We start from the raw sequence: 19,931 nt of genomic DNA, 5'->3' as shown, positions 1-19,931 counted from the left end.
AGTATAAAATGGTGCAACCACTGTGGAAGGAGGTATGGTGATTCTTCAAAAAGTTGCAAATAGAAATACCATTTGACCCAGCAATTCCACTACTGGGAATAGACCCTAATGAAACCATAACCATCACCCAAGCAGATATATGCACACTCATGTTTATTGCTGCTTTGCTCACAATAGCAAAGAATTGGAAACAGCCTAGGTGCCCATCAACAAATGAATGGACAGAGAAGGTGTGGTATATTCACACAATGGAATATTATGCCGCACTGAACGACAAAGAACTTCATGCACTATTCTACAAAATGGGTGGCCTTGGAGGACATTATGGTGAGTGAAATATCTCAGTCACAGAGAGACAAATACTGCATAATACCATTGTTATAAAACAGGACTGACATGGGGGTTGGTAAAAAACTAAGAAAAAGAAGGGATAAAGAATGTACATGGCATTGAAACACACAGGGAGAGAACTGTATAAAAGGAATATATGATTAGGTATTATTGGCATGACAAGAGTCCAGAAGAAGAGCTTCATAATAAAGTGATCTGGGGAGGCGGACACGGTATAACAACGAAAGAATTTTCCAAAGAAAAAAGCGAACTGGGGGAGGGGACAGGGAGGAAAATGTGCAACAAGGAATGAATGGAAATTCAAGTTCTTTATAAACTTTCATAAAAATCTCAATTAAAAAAATAATAGATTGATCTTGGCTCGCTCCACAACCTATTTTATTCTAGAAAATTGTGGAACTTTATGTTCAAAATCCTCAAGGAAATGAAGTATGGTCTGTGAATTTTATACTAAATCAGGCTGTCGATGAAGTATCTGGGTAACCCCCTTCTTAGAACATGCGAGAACTCTACCCCAGACGACGCTTTCCATTTCTCACATGCTTACTCCATTTCACTGTAAAACACTTTTAGAAACATGTTTTTAATTCAGAAACTATTTCCTGACACACACAGTTACAAATTTGATTCTATAAACCAGACACTCCCATCTCTAGGTGAGATTATTATAAAGGTCTTAAAATGGATTTAATAACTACATTAAAACTCTAATGAAATATATAAAGTAATTTCGTTTGCATTCTGTTATCTTGAGCCAAAGTTTCGTGAAATCCATTGCTCCTAAACACGGTCCTTCCCGGGTTTTCTCCTCAAACTTGTCATCAGGCCTCACTCCACATTCTTTGTTTGCTTGACTCCATAATCAACACTCTTGGTTCCAGCAGCAAGGAAATCAAGAGACGAATTGCACTGGGAAAGTCAACTGTCAGGGATATCTCCAGAATACTGAAGAGCAATGACGTCAGGCTGGAGACTAAGGTGCGCCTGATTCAGGCCATAGTCTTCACAATTGTGTACTATGTGTTGGAGAGCTGGATAGTGACTTGGGATGATAGAAAGAGAATCGATGCCTTTGAGCTGTGGTGCTGGAGAAAAGTGTTGATTATACCATGGACTGCTAGGAAACAAAACAGGTTTGTCCTGGAGAGGGTGAGACCAGGCTGCTCCTTGGAGTCAAGGATTCTGAGGCTTTGTCTGACATACTTTGGACATGTTGCAATGAGGGACCAGTCCTTGGAGAGGGACATCTTATTTGCAAGGGTGGAGGGACGGTGCAGGAGAGGAAGACCCTTAATGAGACGGACTGATTCAGTGACAGGGACACCTAAACTAACTGGAGGTATCTAGGAACTTATGACCTTGTCTGGCAAGAAAAGCTGTTCCCGGAGAGCTGCTGCTCTAGCCTTTTGCTGCCAGGAATCTGAGCTAGAAAATGGAGAGAGAGAGACGCAGTAGTAGTGGAAAAGACGTGGAGAGGACAGCCACGCACGGGAGATGCGGACGGGGGGCTGTCAGCAAGCTGAGGTCAGGGGTATGCCCCCCTCCGTGCCAAACGGTGGTTACTGCTCCATGCCCTCAAGTCAAAGCCGACTCACAGCTGACCCTGCAGTGGGCTTTCCGCGGCTGCAGAGAGCACTGAGAAGACAGCCCAGCTCTGGCCTGCGGAGCAGCTGTGTTAGGGCTGCCAGTGCAGCTCCTGACCCACTAGGCCACCAGAACTCTCTAATCCAAAGAGGAAGCTAAGAGAAAAGAGCGGTTACTTATTGGCCGGTGGCAGAGAGAGAGCGGGTAGCAGAAACAAAGAGATCCAAGCCATGGGTTGGCACAGTGTGAGTGTGAAGACTGGTCCTGCCCTTCACCAGCTGTGACCCTGGGACAGTCCCTCGGGGCTCGGGGCCTTCACATGCTTGTTTGTGGAGTCCCTAACTTACCGAGCTGTGACAGCGCCTGGCACACAGAAACAGTTTATAGCTGCTAGGAGGGAGATCTACTGGCCTAGTGGCCAGAAGACACGTGGCAATTCCTAAGGGACGGGGTTCAAGGCTACCAGCTGCTCCACAGGAGGGTGGGCCATCTCCTCCTGTGCGATTAACTGCCTCTGAAAACCCGCCGGAGGGTCAGCTGTGGGTCGGTTCCAACTCTATGGTCCCCGACAACAGTATTATATTATATACATCATCAGCACCCACAAACGCCGACTGCTCAAGTCCCTCAAGCACCCCTGGACCAAAATGCTTTCTGGCTAAAATGGCTGTATCTGTTTTGTTATAATGCAAAGCTGTAATCTTTGGCTTTCTGTGATAGTACACTTCCTTTAGTGCTCTTAGTATCCTTGAATAAAACCCTATATTTGAATTAGCCCAAGTGATATGCTGTTCCTTGGAATTCAGATAGTGTCAAAGAAAATCAATGGATTTTTAAAAGCACCAATGTTATATTATTAATAAATGGAAACATTAAAAATGCAAATGGATTTCATTTGTTTAAAACCACTTAGAGAGTTCTTATTAGCTTACTGAAAACCCTCACAGTCATTGAATCAATTCCGGCTTAGCCTACAAGCATCCTTGGCAGAGCTGAGCTGCCCCCCCAGCCTTCCCAGGTGCACCCTGTACGGGTGAGCCTATGGACTCTGGAGCCCAGGATGTGACTTTTCCATTTCCTGTGAGACGGTAGGGATGCGTAACAGAACAAACGTTAGCGAGACAGGAGAAGTCCGGGCTCCAGCGTCTGCTCCCACTGGCCCCTGTCCACCCAGACACAATGTCTCAGATTCTGCTGTGTTCTGTAGAGGATGGTGGCCATCAGACTTCAGAGTCGGCGTAGCTGCTCTCCGCCTCTCTGACTGAGGGGTAGCATGTGCGAAGGTTTTTAGTTCTATCCTCCGACACATGCAGTACATAAGCTCGTACTCAACACTAAAACTACTCCATGGACAGTGAGATTTAACAGCTGTCAACATCACAGTGCGAGGCCCGCTGGCGCCTCTGCGGTGGCCATTCACCTGACAGCTCTTCTTGAGAACACCGGTTAGAGGTGGTTTCCAGGGACTGGTCTCCCTCCTCACCAATGGTCATCTTTTACACCCCCACCCCATCCCCGAGAAGCTCATCAGTCTACGGAGAACGAGGCACCACACAGGACCCTCTGACCTTTACCTGCCACAGGGGAATGCGACTTCACATCTACCTTCTCACCTGCATATGATGGATGGATTTTATTTTTTTGCCTAAAAGTGGCCAGAAAAGGCTTCACTCAATCTCTGTTTCCACATGATTCTTTGTATGCAAGGTACTTTCTTTTAGAAGCAGGAGTGGCATACGCTTCCTCAACAACACGCCTCTGCAAACTCCATGAACTTTGATAAAAGTCGACAGTTACAGAAAGGCTTCAGGCCTTTTGCTCACAGGGTCGCTAGGAGTTGTGTCCACTCAAAGGCAATCAACAACAACGTAATTTCTAGGGGGAAAAAAGACTTTAGCCTAGTTCAAATTATACATTCTTTTACAAATACAGAATTGTATTAGCCATAACACTTCTAAGTCTAATTTGCCACCAGTACTCACAGAAACTGAACCGATAAACCACACAGGAAAACACTGCCCCTTTCTCTGACGAGTAGCTGGGGGGTCCAAATGGCTCCCCTGTAGGGTGGCAGCGCGACTCCCCGTCCACTGCTTGTGCTCCTTTCTGATAGTTTTTAAAAAGTAATGTTGATGTTTATTAATGATGTTGCCATCAACAACCTGTGCTATGCAGGTGACACAAGGCTGCTTGTAGAAACGGAGGACCGAAGGCACGTCCGTCATGCCAGCCGTGAGCAGGACCTGAGCTCTGTGCTCGAGAGAGCGCGGCGATCTGGGCTGTTTCCTAGCACAGCATTTAAAAACATTTAACCAGAAGCAGAGGACAACTGTATGCAGTTTCCTATAAAACTCTAGCTATCTGGATTTTCACGGCGGAGGGGTCAGCAAGCTTCCATGCAGGCGGCATAACCAGCTGCCAGCAGCCGACTCAGTCCTGATCACGCCCCACAGCGTCAGGGTCTATCCTCACTGCTCTTAGCTTTCCGACCCAACAACAGAAGTCACGTGTGGTGTGTAGCTGGCCCCTGGATACACCCGGAAAGCCTGGCACAGAGTGACGGATGGACAGGGCTGCCTCCCAGGCTCGTGAAGACGGGACGAACGAGCTGGTTTCCGCTTGGGTCTGCACCCAGCCGCGCCTCCGAAAGCTCGTGGAGTCACAGAAAGACTTCCATTGGCTCTTGTTGCTCCAGGTACGGTCAATGAAACACCAGGTCACTTGAGAGCTCAAAGGAACGGAAAAAACCCTCAAACTGAACGCCATCAACTAGGAACCGACTCATAGCTGACCCCGTAGCCGGTTTTCAGAGGCTGTAAATCTCACAGGAGGAGGCTGCTCACATTTCTCCTGTGGGGCAGCTGGTGGATTCAAACCACTTGCCTTTGGCTCGGCAGCACATCTCCTTACCTACCAGGCCACCAGAGCTCCCTCAAGACAACTGTTGTTGTTGTTATGTACTGTCATGTCAGAACGACTCACACCTGACCCTTCAATAAGTTTTCAGAGACTGCAAATGACACAGGACGAGGCTGCCCATCTTCCCTCCTCGGGACAGCTGGTGGACTTGAACCGCCTGCCTGTGGGTGAGCTGCACAACTTCATACCACTAGGTCACAAGAGCTCCCTCAAGACAGCCGTTGTCAGGGGCCATCAAGTTGAGTAAGACCCATAATGACCCAGTCCACCGCACATCCGAGCCCTGTTCCATCTGTGTCACCCTCATCACGCTGACGTACTTGATGCTATTGCTACAGTCACTGCGCCAATCAAACTATCCTGTCGACGGTCTTCCTCTCTTGGGCTGACCCTCTGTCTGTCCAAGCATGAGGCCCTTTCCAAGGAATGGTCCCACCTAACAAGGCGCCCAGAATACGTGAGGTGAAGTTTCACCGTCCTTGTCTGTAAGAAGCATCCCGACTGCGCTCTCTCCACGACAGACCCAGCTGTTCCTCCGGCAGTCAACGGGACAGTCAGGGCTCTTCTCTGTCCCCACAGCTCAAAGGCACCAGGTCTTCTTCCGTCACCCCTATTCACCGGCCGGCTCTCACGCACGGCAGTGAGGACGAGACTTACTGAACGGGCATTTGCACTTTCGTGAGCTCTGCAGGAGTGCGTGTTCAAGTCTCTGCAGCAACGCTCTCCACTTCAGAGCCTCCTGGGGAGGTGGGAGAGGCGAGGAGCTGCCCACCAAGAGGAGGCTGCAGAGAAGGCTGACAGCTCACAACTGAAAAGCAAACGCATGTGGCTTCACGTGGGAGGAGCAGCTGAAACCCCTTTCTTCTCTCTTTGCCCCTTGGTAATTTATGACAAAGTGAGGAGCTGGGACCAAAGAAAACCCCTTACAGGTCACAGAACTCTTGTCTTGTACAGAATCATAGAAAGCTGGTATAAAAGGAATGGTAACAGTTTGTTTTCTAGAAATCACCCAAGTGAAATACTAACTAGGGTACTAACTAGAGCACCTCAACAACGAACCTGACGATGAACGTATCCTGGAGTCAAATCCACTTACCTGGCATTTCTGTCGCAGCTGCCGTAGTTCTTTTATAACTGGGGCTAGAGCTGACTTCTTTTCAGACACCAGTGAGTTCAGTTTTTTAACCTGGAATTTAAACAAACAAGCAAAAATGCTTGAAAAAAAATCGAAAAGCTAAAAATACATACCCACTTCGCTATGAGTCGCAGGCGACTCGACGGCACATAACAACAACAACAACAACAACAACAACATATGAGTGAAAACACTAGAAACTTAATGCCGACCCACTGAGACGTGATCTAGTCAACCTTTAGTCCTTGAGAAGATAGAGAACCATTTAGCTGCTAAAAATGGCATTATCAATCCCAGTGAACCTCAATGGACGGACGTCACTGTTCTTGTGTGCTGTCCAGGAGAAACTGACTCACAGCCAACACTGCAGAGGGTGTTCAGAGGCAGTAAATCTCACGGGAGGAGGCCGCCCACACTTCTCCCTCGGAGCTACTGGTGGATTTGAACCATGTGGTTTTGGGATTGCAGGGCGGATTCTCATCACGAGGCCACCAGAGCTCCATCAACACATGAACAACTAAGTAAAAGACGGTCACTCACTGCCGTCGAGTCGCAACAGTCTCATAGCGTACCTACCGTCTGGTGGGTTTTCAGAGGCTGTGGTGGCCTCAAGTGGTGGCCTCACTAGGGGAGACATTTATTTCTCTCCTCCAGTTACTGATGACAAAATGAGGCTGATGACCTTGAACTGCTGGCCTCTGACTTTGCAATTCAACTCCTTACCCACTAGGCCACTAGAGCTGCCCAAATATGGTCTACATGTGCGCTGAAGTATCAGCCATAAAATGGAATGAAGTAACGACCCATGCTGTGGCATGAAGGAACGCTGGGAAACCCTGATACGATCAGTGAAAGACACCAGATACAAAACCACAAACATGGCACAACTCCACGCATGCAACAGCTAGAACAGGCCAATTACATGTGGGGGCAGGCGCAGACCAGCAGTTACCACAGGCCACGAGGAGGAATGAGCACACAGTATTTAATGCAAAAAGAATTCTGGCTGGAATAATGGGGAAGTCTGGAAGTAGTGATACTAGTTACTTTTTTTTTTCTATAATTATATTTTATTAATTTTCATAAACATTTACAGAGATATTGGGCTTCCACTCATTCATTGTTGCACTATTCTCTCTACCCTCCTCCCAGTTTGATCTTGTCCAAATGCCACAGTGCTTGTCAAAGCCGTGATACTAGTTACTTAACACTGTAAATATTATTCATGCTTTTGAAAGGTACGCTGAAAAATGTTCAAAATGGCAAATCTTATCTGTATTTTTTGTACAACAAAAACTGTTAAATGACAATTACCAAGACTTTGGGCTAGCATGGCAAAGTATTTCCAATCTAATATTGAATGAATAAAACACATCACAAAGCTGTCTGTATGTACGTGCTATTATGCCACATGACATCAAACACGAGCTACGATTGTATCACTTGTACCCACACAGACATGGGTATCATGATATTCAAACTACTTAGAGACTAGATAGCACAGGTGTCAGCCAATCAGGGCGGACACAGCCACCAACAAGCAGGGTCTGGGAGCCTCTGCTGTGCACGGCAGTGACGCCTGGGCCTCCTGGATGGGTGATCAGCGTGACCGACAGACACCAGAGGAAGCACCCAGGGAATACGGGGCAGCACAGACCTAGTGACAAGGGACAACAAGCCCGGGGTGCCTGAGTGCTCTGAACAGCCACCCAGAACAGGAACAGACACTGACACCCCAAAATGAAATAACTATTGCTAGGGTGATAGGATGTGAAAAAAAAAAGTTTTGTCATAAAAATATAACTTTTATATTTTTTAAAAATATGTAAGTGCATGAACTATTAGAAATAAAATAACCTTAAAAATCCACTTCCCTCCAGTTGATTTCAACTCATAGCAGCCCTGTAGGACGGAGCAGAGCTGCTTCAGAGAGGTAAATCCTAACAGCAGACTGTCTTATCCTTCTCATGTAGTTACGGTGGGGTTCAAACTGCCAACCTTTTAGTTAGCAGTCCAATGTTTAACCCAAGGACCAGCAGGGCTCCTAAAGCTACTAGAATAGAAAGAAAACTTTCAAAAGAGACTGATTCCAGCAAAGAGTTCTGCTCTGTTTCATGATGTCCCTAACCACTCCCTGTTACGGGGTCACTGTATGCTTCATTTACGGGGCCCCTATGAGTTCCCTTCTATGGGGTCCCCAGGAGCTCCGTTCAATGTGGTCTCTAGGAGCTCCATTTTAGGGGTCCCTATGTGCTCCATTCTACGGGGTCCCCAGGAGCTCTGTTCTATGGGGTCTCTATGCGCTCCGTATGAGCTCCAGTCTATGAGGTCCCTGTGAGCTCTGTTCTACGGGGTCCCAATGGGCCTCGTTCTACAAGGTCTCTATGAGGTCCCTATGAGCTCCGTTCTATGGGGTCCCTCTGGGCTGGCACTGACTTGACAGCTCTGTCCTTGCCATCTGACTCACAGCAAGCCTCCAGCAGGTTTCTGGGCTGTTATGACGACAGGCCAAGGCTGTCTCTGCTTCTCTGAAGAGCTGCCAGGGAAGTCAGCCTTTGGGTCAGTGGGTGACCTGCAGTGGACGGTGCCCTCAGAGGACAAACATGCGGCAATGAGGAGTCCGAATGTGTCCCAGAACACGAAACCCACGCAAACAGCGGCCGCCTGTGGCACCACCTCGAATCACCGCCCAGTGCTGTCGCCCGCTGCGTCTCACCATCTCGGACATGTCATCGAGGGTCCGGCCCTTCATCTCATCCACTGCGCTCTTCAGCGCTGACACTCTCTCCAGCTCCTCTTGGGTGTAACTGTATCCGGATACACCCTTTTTCTCCTCAATGGTTTGCTGTATGTAAAGAGAGGAAAAGCCTTGATGGGGGCTTGATGACTCCCATAAGATGTATATAGATTTAATACCTGCTGGCAATTTTAAATGAAAGCATTTCATTGACAATCTTGGGGTAAAATCTTTATTGGAGTGAATCATAATTCTATGTTTCATAGGTTATAAATCTACACTGAGCTTTATTATGGTATCTTCAGATCCAGGGTAAGAATTTACAGTTGACTCTCCTGCGGGTTTTCACACAGTAAATCTCACAGGAGGATACTGCCCGTCTCGCTCCCGCAGAGCGGCTGACCGATTCCAACCATGTTCCTCAGGGCTGATGGGTCAGCTCCTTACCGCCAGGTCACCAATGCCCCACACTGACCACTGAACCTAGAACAGCGTGCCCACCTGCTGGGGGATTCACCTCCCAAATGAACAGCACTTGTACCCATTCACTCCAAACAGAATCAGCAAACATCTAAATGTGACATGGTGGCACAGCAGGGGAAGTGCTGGGCTGCTCATGGAGAAGCCGCTCCAGGGGAGAAAGCAAAGGCGGTCAGTCCCCCTGACGACAGACAGTCTCTGGCCGGGGAGGAGCCAGAGGGAGGAGGGCCGGCTGCTCAGTCTGAGGTCACACGCTGGCCCGCAGGCATGCAGGGGCCCTCTGTGCCTAGTCAGCGGTTCCCGCCTGCAGACTGGTCTGCGGCCCCCACTGCTCAGGCCACTCAGTGGGTCGGCACACCCACCAAGAGGCCTTAAGCTGTCTTTTTGTCTTTTAAAGGTGGAAATAAGGTTGACAGAAAAGAGGCAACACATTTCCTTAAAAAAAAAAAATAAGCCCGACAGTCTCAGAGGGCCTTCCCGGCCTGGAGTCGACCGTGGCAGAGAGTTTCTGTGGGTTAAACGTGACGAAGGAGCCCTGGCAGGACCGGGGTAAATGCCGGGCTGCTAACAGTGAGAGAAGGCTGGCAATTTCCTCCCGCAGAGAGTGAGAGCCGTGGGCACTCAGCAGGGCCGCTCCGCGAACTGGGGTCGACTCGGCCGCGAGCTGGGGTCGACTGGGCTCACTCACTGCCATCCACTCAGTCCCACCTCCCAGAAACGCCGCCGCTCAAACAGGACCCACCTCTCAACCACACACGAGAAGCAACTCAAGGTGGGTTAGAGACCTGGGAGGAAAGCCCATCAGAGACAAACCGGGACCAAGCTTAGAGAGCCTGGTCTACAGTGGAAAGGGACTGCCAAATTTGGCCAGAAATGCACAATCTGGAGAGGATAAACTTGATTGAGACGTTCTAAAGATTAAATCTCTGTGCTCATCAAAACCTTCTTCCAACAAGGTGAAAAGAAAACCTGGGAACAAACATTTGGCTTTACCATCTCAGACAAGGGTCTCCTAACGCAAGTTTACAGAATCCTACAGGGCCTCCAGAAGAAAAGGACTGATAATCCAATTACAAAATGGGTAAAAGACAAGGAAACACTTTTTCACAGAGGAGGACATTCAGATGGTTGACATGAAGAAATGCTCCAAATCACTGGCAACAAGAGAGATGTAAATCAAAACCACAATGAGATACCGTCTTATCCCAGTGGCAGTGGCAAAGCTTAGCAGAGAAGCAAGTAAAAATATTGGAGAGGATGTAGCGAGATGGAACTCTTATACAACTGTTGGTGGGATTGTAAAATGGTACAACCACTCTGGAAAGCAGGTTGGCGTGTCCTCAAAAAGCTGAACATACAAAACAACTATGAGCTATCATGTCACCCCAGTCAGAATAGCAAAATTTAACAGAACAGCAAACAAATGCTGGTGAGGCTGTGGAGAAACTGGAACCCTTATTCAATGCTGGTGGGAGTGTAACATGGTGCAGGCACTGTGGAAGGCGGTGTGGCGCTTCCTCAAAAAGTCACAAAGAGAAATACCCTTTGACCCAGCAATTCCACTACTGGGAATATACCCCAAAGAAATCATAACTGCCACCCAAGCAGATATATGCACACCCATGTTTATCACAGCTTTGTTCACAAGAGCAAAGAGTTGGAAACAACCAGAGAAGGTGTGGTATATTCACACAATGGAATACTACGCTGCATTGAAAAACAAGGAACTCATGACATATTATACCAAATGGGTGACCCTGGAGAACATTATGCTGAGGGAAATATCTCAGTCACAAAAGGACAAATACTGCATAGTGCCACTGTTGTAAAATGGGACTGACATTGGGGTTGGGGGGAGACTGAGAAAGATGAGATAAATTATGTATACTGCATTGCAACAGATGAGAGAGAGAACTGTTTAAAAGGTATATATGGTTAGATATTATTGTTATGACAGGAGTCCAGAACGAAGACTGCATAGTGGAGCGGACTTCGGGGGAGGGGTTGCATAACAATGAAAGAATTTTTCTTTTACTTTTCAAAGAGAAGAGTGAACTGAGGGGAGGGGTGGGCAGGGAGAAAAGTGCAACAATGAATGAATAGAAATCCAAAGTCTCTGTAAATGTTCATTAAAATTAAGGGAAAGAAAGCTGAACATAGAAATTCCAAATGAGCAAGCTATTGCACTACCAGGAATATACCCCAAAGAAATTAGAACTGAGATACAAATGGAGACTTGTACACCAGTGTGCACAGCAGCTTTAGTCACTATCACAAGAACATGGAAAACAGCCCCAATGCCCAACCACAAAGGAATGGAATGAGAAATGATGGTACATTCACATGATGGAATACTATGCAGCATGCAGGAGCAATGTTTTTTTAAGTTAGTACTTAGTATGGGAGGGACTGGACAGCATTATGCTAAGTGAACTAACTCAGTCTCATAAAAATAAACTGTGCAAAACCATTGTTGCAGAACAATCCAAGGGGTGTGCTTAATCATAGGGTCACACAATTTAATCGGTGGAGGGACCGGTGGGTATAGGACAGGGGAAAGATCTGATGGAAAAAGAATGTGTATGAACTTTATAAGTAATCACTATAAAATGAAATTTTATTTTTTTTTAAAGAGAAGCTCTTCTTCCTCACTGTGCTTACCTCTAGTGGGGGTAACACAAAATGTAAGGAGGTAAATAAAACACGCAGTGTGAGGTGAGGGTGGAGATGGCGTCTTACATACCAAGGGGTTAGACAAAGTCTTTCTGAGGTGACTTGAGCAGAGGCCTGCAAGAAGAGGGCAGTGCGCTCCACAGGGGCCCGGTGGTCAGGAGGGGTGTGAGTCAAGGCAGGGGCACCCCCAGCCTGTCCTAGAAACCGAGGTGGCCACTGTGCCGGAGGAGGAGTGAGCGTGGCCACCCAAGGCTCGGCGAGTTTGCTGGGGCAGTCCACAGCCGATGTTGATTACCTCGTTCACTCGGGAAAATGTCCTACTTTAGAGGACAAAGTATAACACTGCCCTATTTTCAGACCAATGAGACCGCTGTGATGTATTTAAAATGAGGCGAGGAGCCACGGGAGGGTTCAGCATGAAGGAATTTCTAAAATAACTGCTTTGGGCATCTATGCCGAGACCAGAATACACAAGGGCAGAGGTGACACAGGCGAGGTTAGCGAGGAGTCACCAATTCACCCGAGATGACACAGTGGAACCAGGGTGACGGGGTGGGTGGGGAGAAGTGGTTCGTGTCTATTTTGAAGGCAGATCCACTGCGACAGATAAGATGCAGAGGGGTGACAACTCAAACAGATCCGGACGGAGACCTGACAGGACGGAGCTGCCACTTGTTAGGGAGAAGACTGGAAAAGAACAGGGTGGAGGGGTGGATGACATCAGAAGCTGTCTATCAGACATCTCAATGGGGATGTCAAAATGTGCTATACCAGGGTGAAAATCAAGGAGAAACCTAGGCTGGAGATGGGACTTGGTAAATCCAGGGAACAGAACAAGATCGCCTCAGGGAGGGCTCCGAGGGCCAACCCTGGGGAACTGCAGTGCTTGTGAAGCTGTGAGAAGCAATCCAGAATGGTGCACACACGTGAGGGTGAGTGTCGGGGGAGAAAACCAGAGGGTAGAGTGTCCCGGGGAACGTGAGGGACAGGTTCACAGGGGAAAGAACAATCAACTGCCAAGGGAAGGCGACAGAAGCTCCCTAGTGTTAGGAGACGAACAATAACCCACAGAGGAAATGAGAAAGTACTCTGATGTCAACAGTGACGTACTTACTGAATCCCACAACCCATAACTTAGAAGTCAGAAGTGGGTTCAAGACAGTGATCGCGTATGAGGAGAACGCCCATCTTTCTCCCCCAGGGACGCCGGTGGATGCAAACCAGCCTTTGCAGCTCGACTCCTGCCACGGCTCATTCATTACCACAGTCCGGCTGGGACTCACCCTTACAGTGTAGCGCCTGGTGGCACCCATGCTTAATGCACAGTAACTTCTGGTCTTCTAGACAGTGACAACACTCAACCGCATGACACAGAGAAGCTCCTGTCACCAGCTGGCATGTCACTGCCCTTGGAGGGATTACTGCTAGCTGTAAACCAGCATCCTGATGAAATGGTTTCCCCAGACCAAGCAAGCACGGTACCTGGGCCTGTCAACTGGACGGCCACGTAGGGGAGGGACTCCAGGGTCTGCCTCCTGACGCCCAAGGCCTCGGGACCAAGAAACAAGTCTGCAGGTAACTTCTACGTAGATCCTGGCCTGGATATGTTTTTCTAAAGCTCCTGGAAGGGGCTGCTAAGAAATTTTTGTCCAGCATCCCATGTAAAATAAGTACATATTTTACTGTTATTCTCTTGGTAATATAAACTACTTACATTAACCACCTAACCTTCATCTCCCCTGGCTCAACGAAAAGCCATTTGAAATGAAATGTCTATTAATAGCCCTAAAGTTAGCACTCATAAAGCAGTCAGGGCTCACTGCCACAATCAGAACAATTGGATCCGTTCACATGGCGTCTCTTTAGTTAATCAGAGAAAATGAATCATTTGTTACTTTTCCCGTAAAATCACAGACTTCAGTATAAAACTGCATGCCGTAACCCTCCAAGCACCTGGACTGTTAGCAACCCAAGATCATACTGTATTACCAGTTGATGCTGGATATTCTCATGACGTTGCTTAAGAAGTTCCTCTGTCCTCTGTAAGAGACCGAATTCCGCTTTATATTCAGCTATTATCTGATGCTTCTTTTTGAAAACGGTAGTTTTACTTCGAAGTTTATTGACGTATCGTTTGAACTGGAAAAGAACAAGATGCATCGTCTAATGAGCAGAAAAGTAAACATATACAACTTCAAAGTCCTAGAAAATGTTTCTGATTTACTGTATAACAGATCAGGTAGGTAACAATAGACAATGTGTATCACAACCACATAATAATAACAGATTAGTTTTAACAGGAAATGTGAAAAGATAAATTTTAACTATTTGTCTATGTTTTACTTTGTTGATCCACAAAAATATAAATCCTATGTATAAGCTACTAATTTGAGACTTTACAAACAAGAATCAGTAAAATAAATGTATCCTTCTAAAAGTAAAAACCGGAAGGAAAAAGCAGGTCAATGACGACAATGAAGCTGTGTCCTTACTGTGACATGGCTCACACACTCTTGCTATTCTGGCACCAGGACGCGTATCCAGAGAACTCTGGTGGCCCCAGTGGTCCAGAAGCTGTGCTGCCCATTCAAAGGCCGCCACGTGAACCCACCAGCTGCTCCGTGGAGAAAGGACAAGCTCCTGCTGGCTGGTTTCCAACCCCTGCAAACCCACCGGAGTGTCAGCTGTCAGTCAGTTCCAATCCAACGGCACATCACAACAACTCTGCACTGTCTCTATGGGCATTTCCAGAACTAACCAGAAGAGTGAGTGAACACCTGTAGATGCTCTTGACTGTGGAAGACATGAGCTGGCAGCATATGTGCCAGCCAGCATCTGAGATGCTACGATGAAACACCCCAAACACTTACAGCACCAGGAACATTCCAAGTTAGGGTTGTTCAAGTCACTCATTTATTTATGTCAAAAATTATAGCGATTCTACTCTAATGGGAAGATCCATTACTAAGTAATAGCAAATAAGAGTTCAGAGAAACAAAGTAAATAAAGTGGAGCATAATACTTAAGGGAATGAATGTGTTAAGTACTATTTCTTATCTCTGACATCATGTGAGGAAAAGTGAAATGTTGGTGAGAAAGAGGAAGATCTTCAACAAGATGGTCTAACACAGCGGTGTAAGCATGGGTCTGTGCAGGGACGGTGAGGACGGCTCAGGCCAGAGCAAGGGTCAGATCTGCTGTGGGGCTGCAGTGAGTTCTAGTCAACTTGATGGCACCTCACAGCAACAATTCATGAGCTAAGGTGCCCGAGTACTACAATGATTAACTGCTTAGATCTGGATGGCTGCAACCCATCTGCAGCCATGGCTCTGACGGAGAAAAGACTGATGATCAGGCCCCATCAAGACTTTTGTTGTTGTTATGTGCCATCGACGAGCCTGAGACTCACAGCACTAAATGACTCTTCTTGTGAAGTGTCGTTGAGTTGTAGACGCCTCCTAGCAACCCTATGAACGGAAGACCTGAACACTCATAAAACTTTCAGCGTTTCCCCACGTTCGTAGGGTTTCCAGAGGCAAGCTATTCCTGCTTCCACGCCTGCTTCAAAGCTTGTTCTACTTGGGGAGCTCCACCGAACACTGTCCACCACAGGTAACCGTTACAGCATTGGGCACAGCGACCCATAAAGATTACAACCTAGGGGACTGCACTGGGCTTCTCTTACAGGATCACTAGAGACAGGATCTGCCCGATAACACACAGCAATGACTTGTTACCTAGTATTTCCTAGGTCTTGTGCTAAACACTGAGGACAGAATTCTACATAAGATACACTCACAGATCCTATGCTTATCAACCTAAGGAAGAGGGAGGTAAACAAACACTGAACTGGTATTTACAACCAGGTATCTACAAACACACTTCGGACATGTGGCCAGGAGGGACCAGTCTTTGGAGAAGTACTTCATACTCAGAAGGGTGAAGGGACAGTGCAGGAGAGGAAGACCCTGGACGAGACGGATTGACAGAGTAACTAGCGCAATGGGAGTAGGTGCTGGAGTCAGTTGAGACTGGCCTGGGACAGGGCAGGCTTCAGAGCTGCTGTACATTTGAACATTTCAAAGTGGTGTAGAGAGTATGAGGATAAACAAGTCTTAATCTAAACAGGGACGGTGTAGAAAGTTGGGAAATAGCATCTGGGGAGGTGGGTTTGATAAGCTTCTCACAATACGTGACATTTAAGCCAGGACCAAGGGAGGAGGGGTACCAGAGGAAGTAAGGAGGGGCATTCCACATAGAAGGGACAGCCCTGGTTCACTACAAGTTATGTTCAGACAAAACTGGAAATTCTCTTTTTCATCTTGTTGAAGAACAGAATTGGTATCTGTATTGGGCTGGCACTGAACTTGTAGTTTGCTTTTGGTAGAAGTGTCATTTTTATAATATTAAGTCTTCCTATCCATGACCAGTTACAGCTTGCTCGGCTCCACTAACAACACTCTTGACACCAGCAGTCAGGAAATCAAAAGAGCAAATGCATTAGGTAAATTTGCTGCCAGGGCCCTTTCAGAGTACTGAGAAACAACGACGTCAGTCTAGAGGCCAAGGCGTGCCTGATCCAGGCCATGGTCTTCACGATTATTTCCTATGCATCAAAGAGTTGGGTAATGACTAAGGATGACAGAAGAATTGATGCCTTTATGTTTTGGTGCTGGATAAGAATCGTGAACATACCAGGCACTGTAAAGAAAAAGAAAAAAATAGGCTTGTCTTGGAGAAGGTAAAATCAAATTTTTCCTTGGAGGCTAGGATTCTGAAGCTCCGTCTCACATACTTTGGACATGTGGCCAGGAGGGACCAGTCCTCAGAGGAGGACATCATGCTCAGAAGGGTGAAGGGACAATGGAGGAGAGATGAGACGGATTGACACAGTAACTAGGGTAATGGGGGCATGTGCTGGAGTCAGTGAGACTGGCCCAGGACAGGGAAGGCTCAAGGTGGGTCAGGGACCTAGGAGTAAAACCCAAGTCTATGGCGTTCATCAGAGAAAAACCAGGAACACTCTAGAAGCCCTTATCCATGGCATGAATAGACTTCCAAGCATAATGAAAACCCTATAGCCAGGAGATGATAAAACAGATGAGTCCTTCTAAAAACCAAATCCCTATGCACATAAAAAACCTTCTCCAACAGGGTAAAAAGGAGGCCTGCAGACAGAGAAAATAATATTTGGCAATGTCATTATCTGATAAGAGACTCATATCTAAAATGTATCCGTATACTCTAATAGTTCAATAAGAAAAAGGCAAACAGCCTACTCACAAAATGAGCACAAAATAGGAATAGACACTTCACCAAAGAAATTCAGAAAGCCAACAAACACATGAAGAAAACATTCAAAATCCTTAAGTATCAGAGAGATGTAAATTAAAGCAATAGTGAGCTATCATCTCACCCCAGCAACCAGAGCAAAGTTGAGCAGGGCAGCAAACAACAAACGCTGGCAAGGATGTGGAGACACTGGAACTCTGATTGACTGCTGCTGAAAACGTAAAACGGTGCAACCACTATGGAAGGCAGCCTGGTGCATTCTCAAAAAGTTGGAAATAGAGATTCAGCTATACCACTACTAGGATAGACCCTAGAGCCTGTGACGCAGAGAGATGTATGCCCACCATGTTTACTGCACCATTTTTCACAATAGTAGAAAGACGGGAGCAGCCCAAGTGCTTGTCCAAAAATGGATAGAAAAACTGCAATGTGTCCATAAATATATGGAATATTATGAAGCACTGAAAAACAGGGAACTTGTAAAACACTATACAATATGGGTAAGTCTAGAAGACATTATGTTCAGTGAGGTATCTCAGTGACAAAAGGATAAATACTGCATAGAACCACTGTTATGAAGGCAGAACAGGCACGAGGGAGGGAGAAGAATGGATAGGTTATGAACACTACATAGGAATGGGAGAAGGGAGGGGACATACATACTGTGTGGATGGCAATAGACAAAGGGGACAAGACATGCATTACAGAGAGATTAGGGAGAGGTGGGAAGGACGGAAAATATGTATTAATGAATGAATCAAAACCCACCCTTTCTTTTTCTCAACTGTTATTAAAGTCACACACACACAAACCCTGCTTCAAAAAAAAAAGTAACGTTCAATGTGAAAGGTAGATGCCAGAAGCAGATGTGAGAAACTTTCAGTACTTCTAAAAGATAACACATCCTTTATTTTCTTAAAAAAATTTCCTATCACTTCCTTTTATGTACCATCAATATTAATAGTTTTCAGGTGCTTTTAACTATATAAAATAATTTTTTTCCTGCTCTGCCAATATCTATTATTTTATATAGAAAAGTTCCTTACTAAGATCTAGTCTGCTATATTTAAACTATCAGTTCAAAGCAAAAGCAAGTTTCCATATGACATAATATGAAATAACAGAGAATTTTTGTATCACCAATATCCAATGCATTTCACTTATTTTTTAAATTGTGATTTGAATGGAAATTTTACAAAACATAGGTTTTTAATCACCCATGAAAATTTTGTTCTCTAATTTTAATCACAATGCCTGATTATCCATTCATTCCATATTGTTGTTCCCTTCATTCAACTGGGCAATTTCTTCCGTGTGATTTACACCCTCTGGAACCCACCAGAGGTCAGCTATGGGTCGGTTCCAATTCCGCACACAATGACAAGAACTATCGATTCGTTAATTTTCTACTCCCCCTCCACCCTAGTAGCCACACTAAAATTTTTCTACATGCAAACTTATCTTGTTAAGTGCCATCGAGTCACAGGCAACTCACAGCAACCCTATGAATGAAAGTCCTCTATACTTGTATAACTTTCATCGTTTCTCTAGGCTCATAGGGTTTCCAGAGGCAAGCTATTATGGAAGTGGATGCCACTCCTGCTTCCAAGCTTGTTTTAATTGGGGAGCTCCACCAAACACTGTCCACCACGGGTGACCATTAACACATGTGACACTGGATCAGCTTCACTGCAACCACAAGTTACCTCTGTAGAGCAAGTGGACACACCAGGGCTATACGACCTAGAAGAATGTTTGAACAAAAACAATGAAAAACAGGCTCGAGGGCCACGGATTAAGTCACCCACCTTTGGCTTGGCAGCATCACTTTCTGTCCACTAGGCCAAACGAACTCTCTCTAGGTTGATGTTAGAGCAACAAACTTATCTTTAGCTTTTAAAAATAACTTTTAAAATATTTTCTATTTTTTGTGTGCTTTTTAAAAATACTGTGTATTTGTTGTTTTGCGACAGACATGTATCACTCAGCATAAAGTTCACTAGATTAATTCATGTCATGCAAGGAACTCATCACTGTGTTTCAGTGCTACATAGCACTCTATTGCGTGAATGCACCAGAGTTTATCCATTCACTTGTCAGTGGGTAGCTGGGTTGTCGCCAGCTCTTTGCTACTGTGAAGAATCTTGCAATCAACACAGGTGTGCATATACTTGTCAGTTGGTGTTGAAGTTCTGATTTCTTTTTTAAAAAACATTATTTAATATACAATTAAATTTAATATCATGCAATTATAAGATTATATCATTTCGTTTCTAATAAAAGTGCTGTGTAAGGAAAAAAATCCCCAAAATATTACTTGCTTTCCCCTTAAGTGTTTACATTAGCTTAGTATGACAATGGGGAAAAAATTAGGGAAGGTTAACCTTTAGGTCAACCCTTGCTGTCATTGTTATGTACTGTCTAGCTGGAACCAACTCACAGCTGACCCTCCAGCACGTTTTCAAAAGAAGTAAGTTGCAGGGGAGGAGACTACCCATCTTTCTCCAGCAGAACTGTTAGATTTGTACTGAGTAGAAGGTCTCATTTCTTTAGGCTATATACCCAGTAGTTGAATAGTTGGATCAAATAGTAGTTATTCATGTGCTTGTTAGCCATCTGAATGCCGTCTTCGGTGAAGTGCCTGTTCATATCCTGTGCCCATTTTTCTATTGGATTCTTTATCTTGTTGTGGTGCTCAAGTATTTCATAAATTCTGGATATAAGTCCCTTATCTGATATGTTATTACCGAATACTTTTTC

At 45.8% G+C, this 19,931-nt stretch overlaps 1 protein-coding gene across 1 annotated transcript in view; it reads right to left on the bottom strand.

The window, feature by feature from the left end:
- Positions 1–19,931, bottom strand: part of IFT81 (intraflagellar transport 81 homolog (Chlamydomonas)) — a 111,361-nt gene that overhangs the window by 27,253 nt on the left and 64,177 nt on the right. Inside the window, exons 11-13 of the mRNA XM_006894657.1 lie at positions 13,869–14,018; positions 8,706–8,834; positions 5,951–6,040 (exon numbers count right to left, since the gene is read on the bottom strand). Coding sequence (XP_006894719.1) covers positions 5,951–6,040; positions 8,706–8,834; positions 13,869–14,018 — 369 coding nt within the window. The remainder of the gene's footprint in view (positions 1–5,950; positions 6,041–8,705; positions 8,835–13,868; positions 14,019–19,931) is intronic.

Source organism: Elephantulus edwardii, unplaced genomic scaffold (genome assembly GCF_000299155.1).
Source record: "Elephantulus edwardii isolate Elephantulus edwardi_28Jun2011 unplaced genomic scaffold, EleEdw1.0 scaffold00148, whole genome shotgun sequence".
Lineage (NCBI taxonomy): Eukaryota > Metazoa > Chordata > Mammalia > Macroscelidea > Macroscelididae > Elephantulus > Elephantulus edwardii.
The sequence above is the reverse complement of the archived record's forward strand: the minus strand, read 5'-3'. Positions and strand labels throughout refer to the sequence as shown.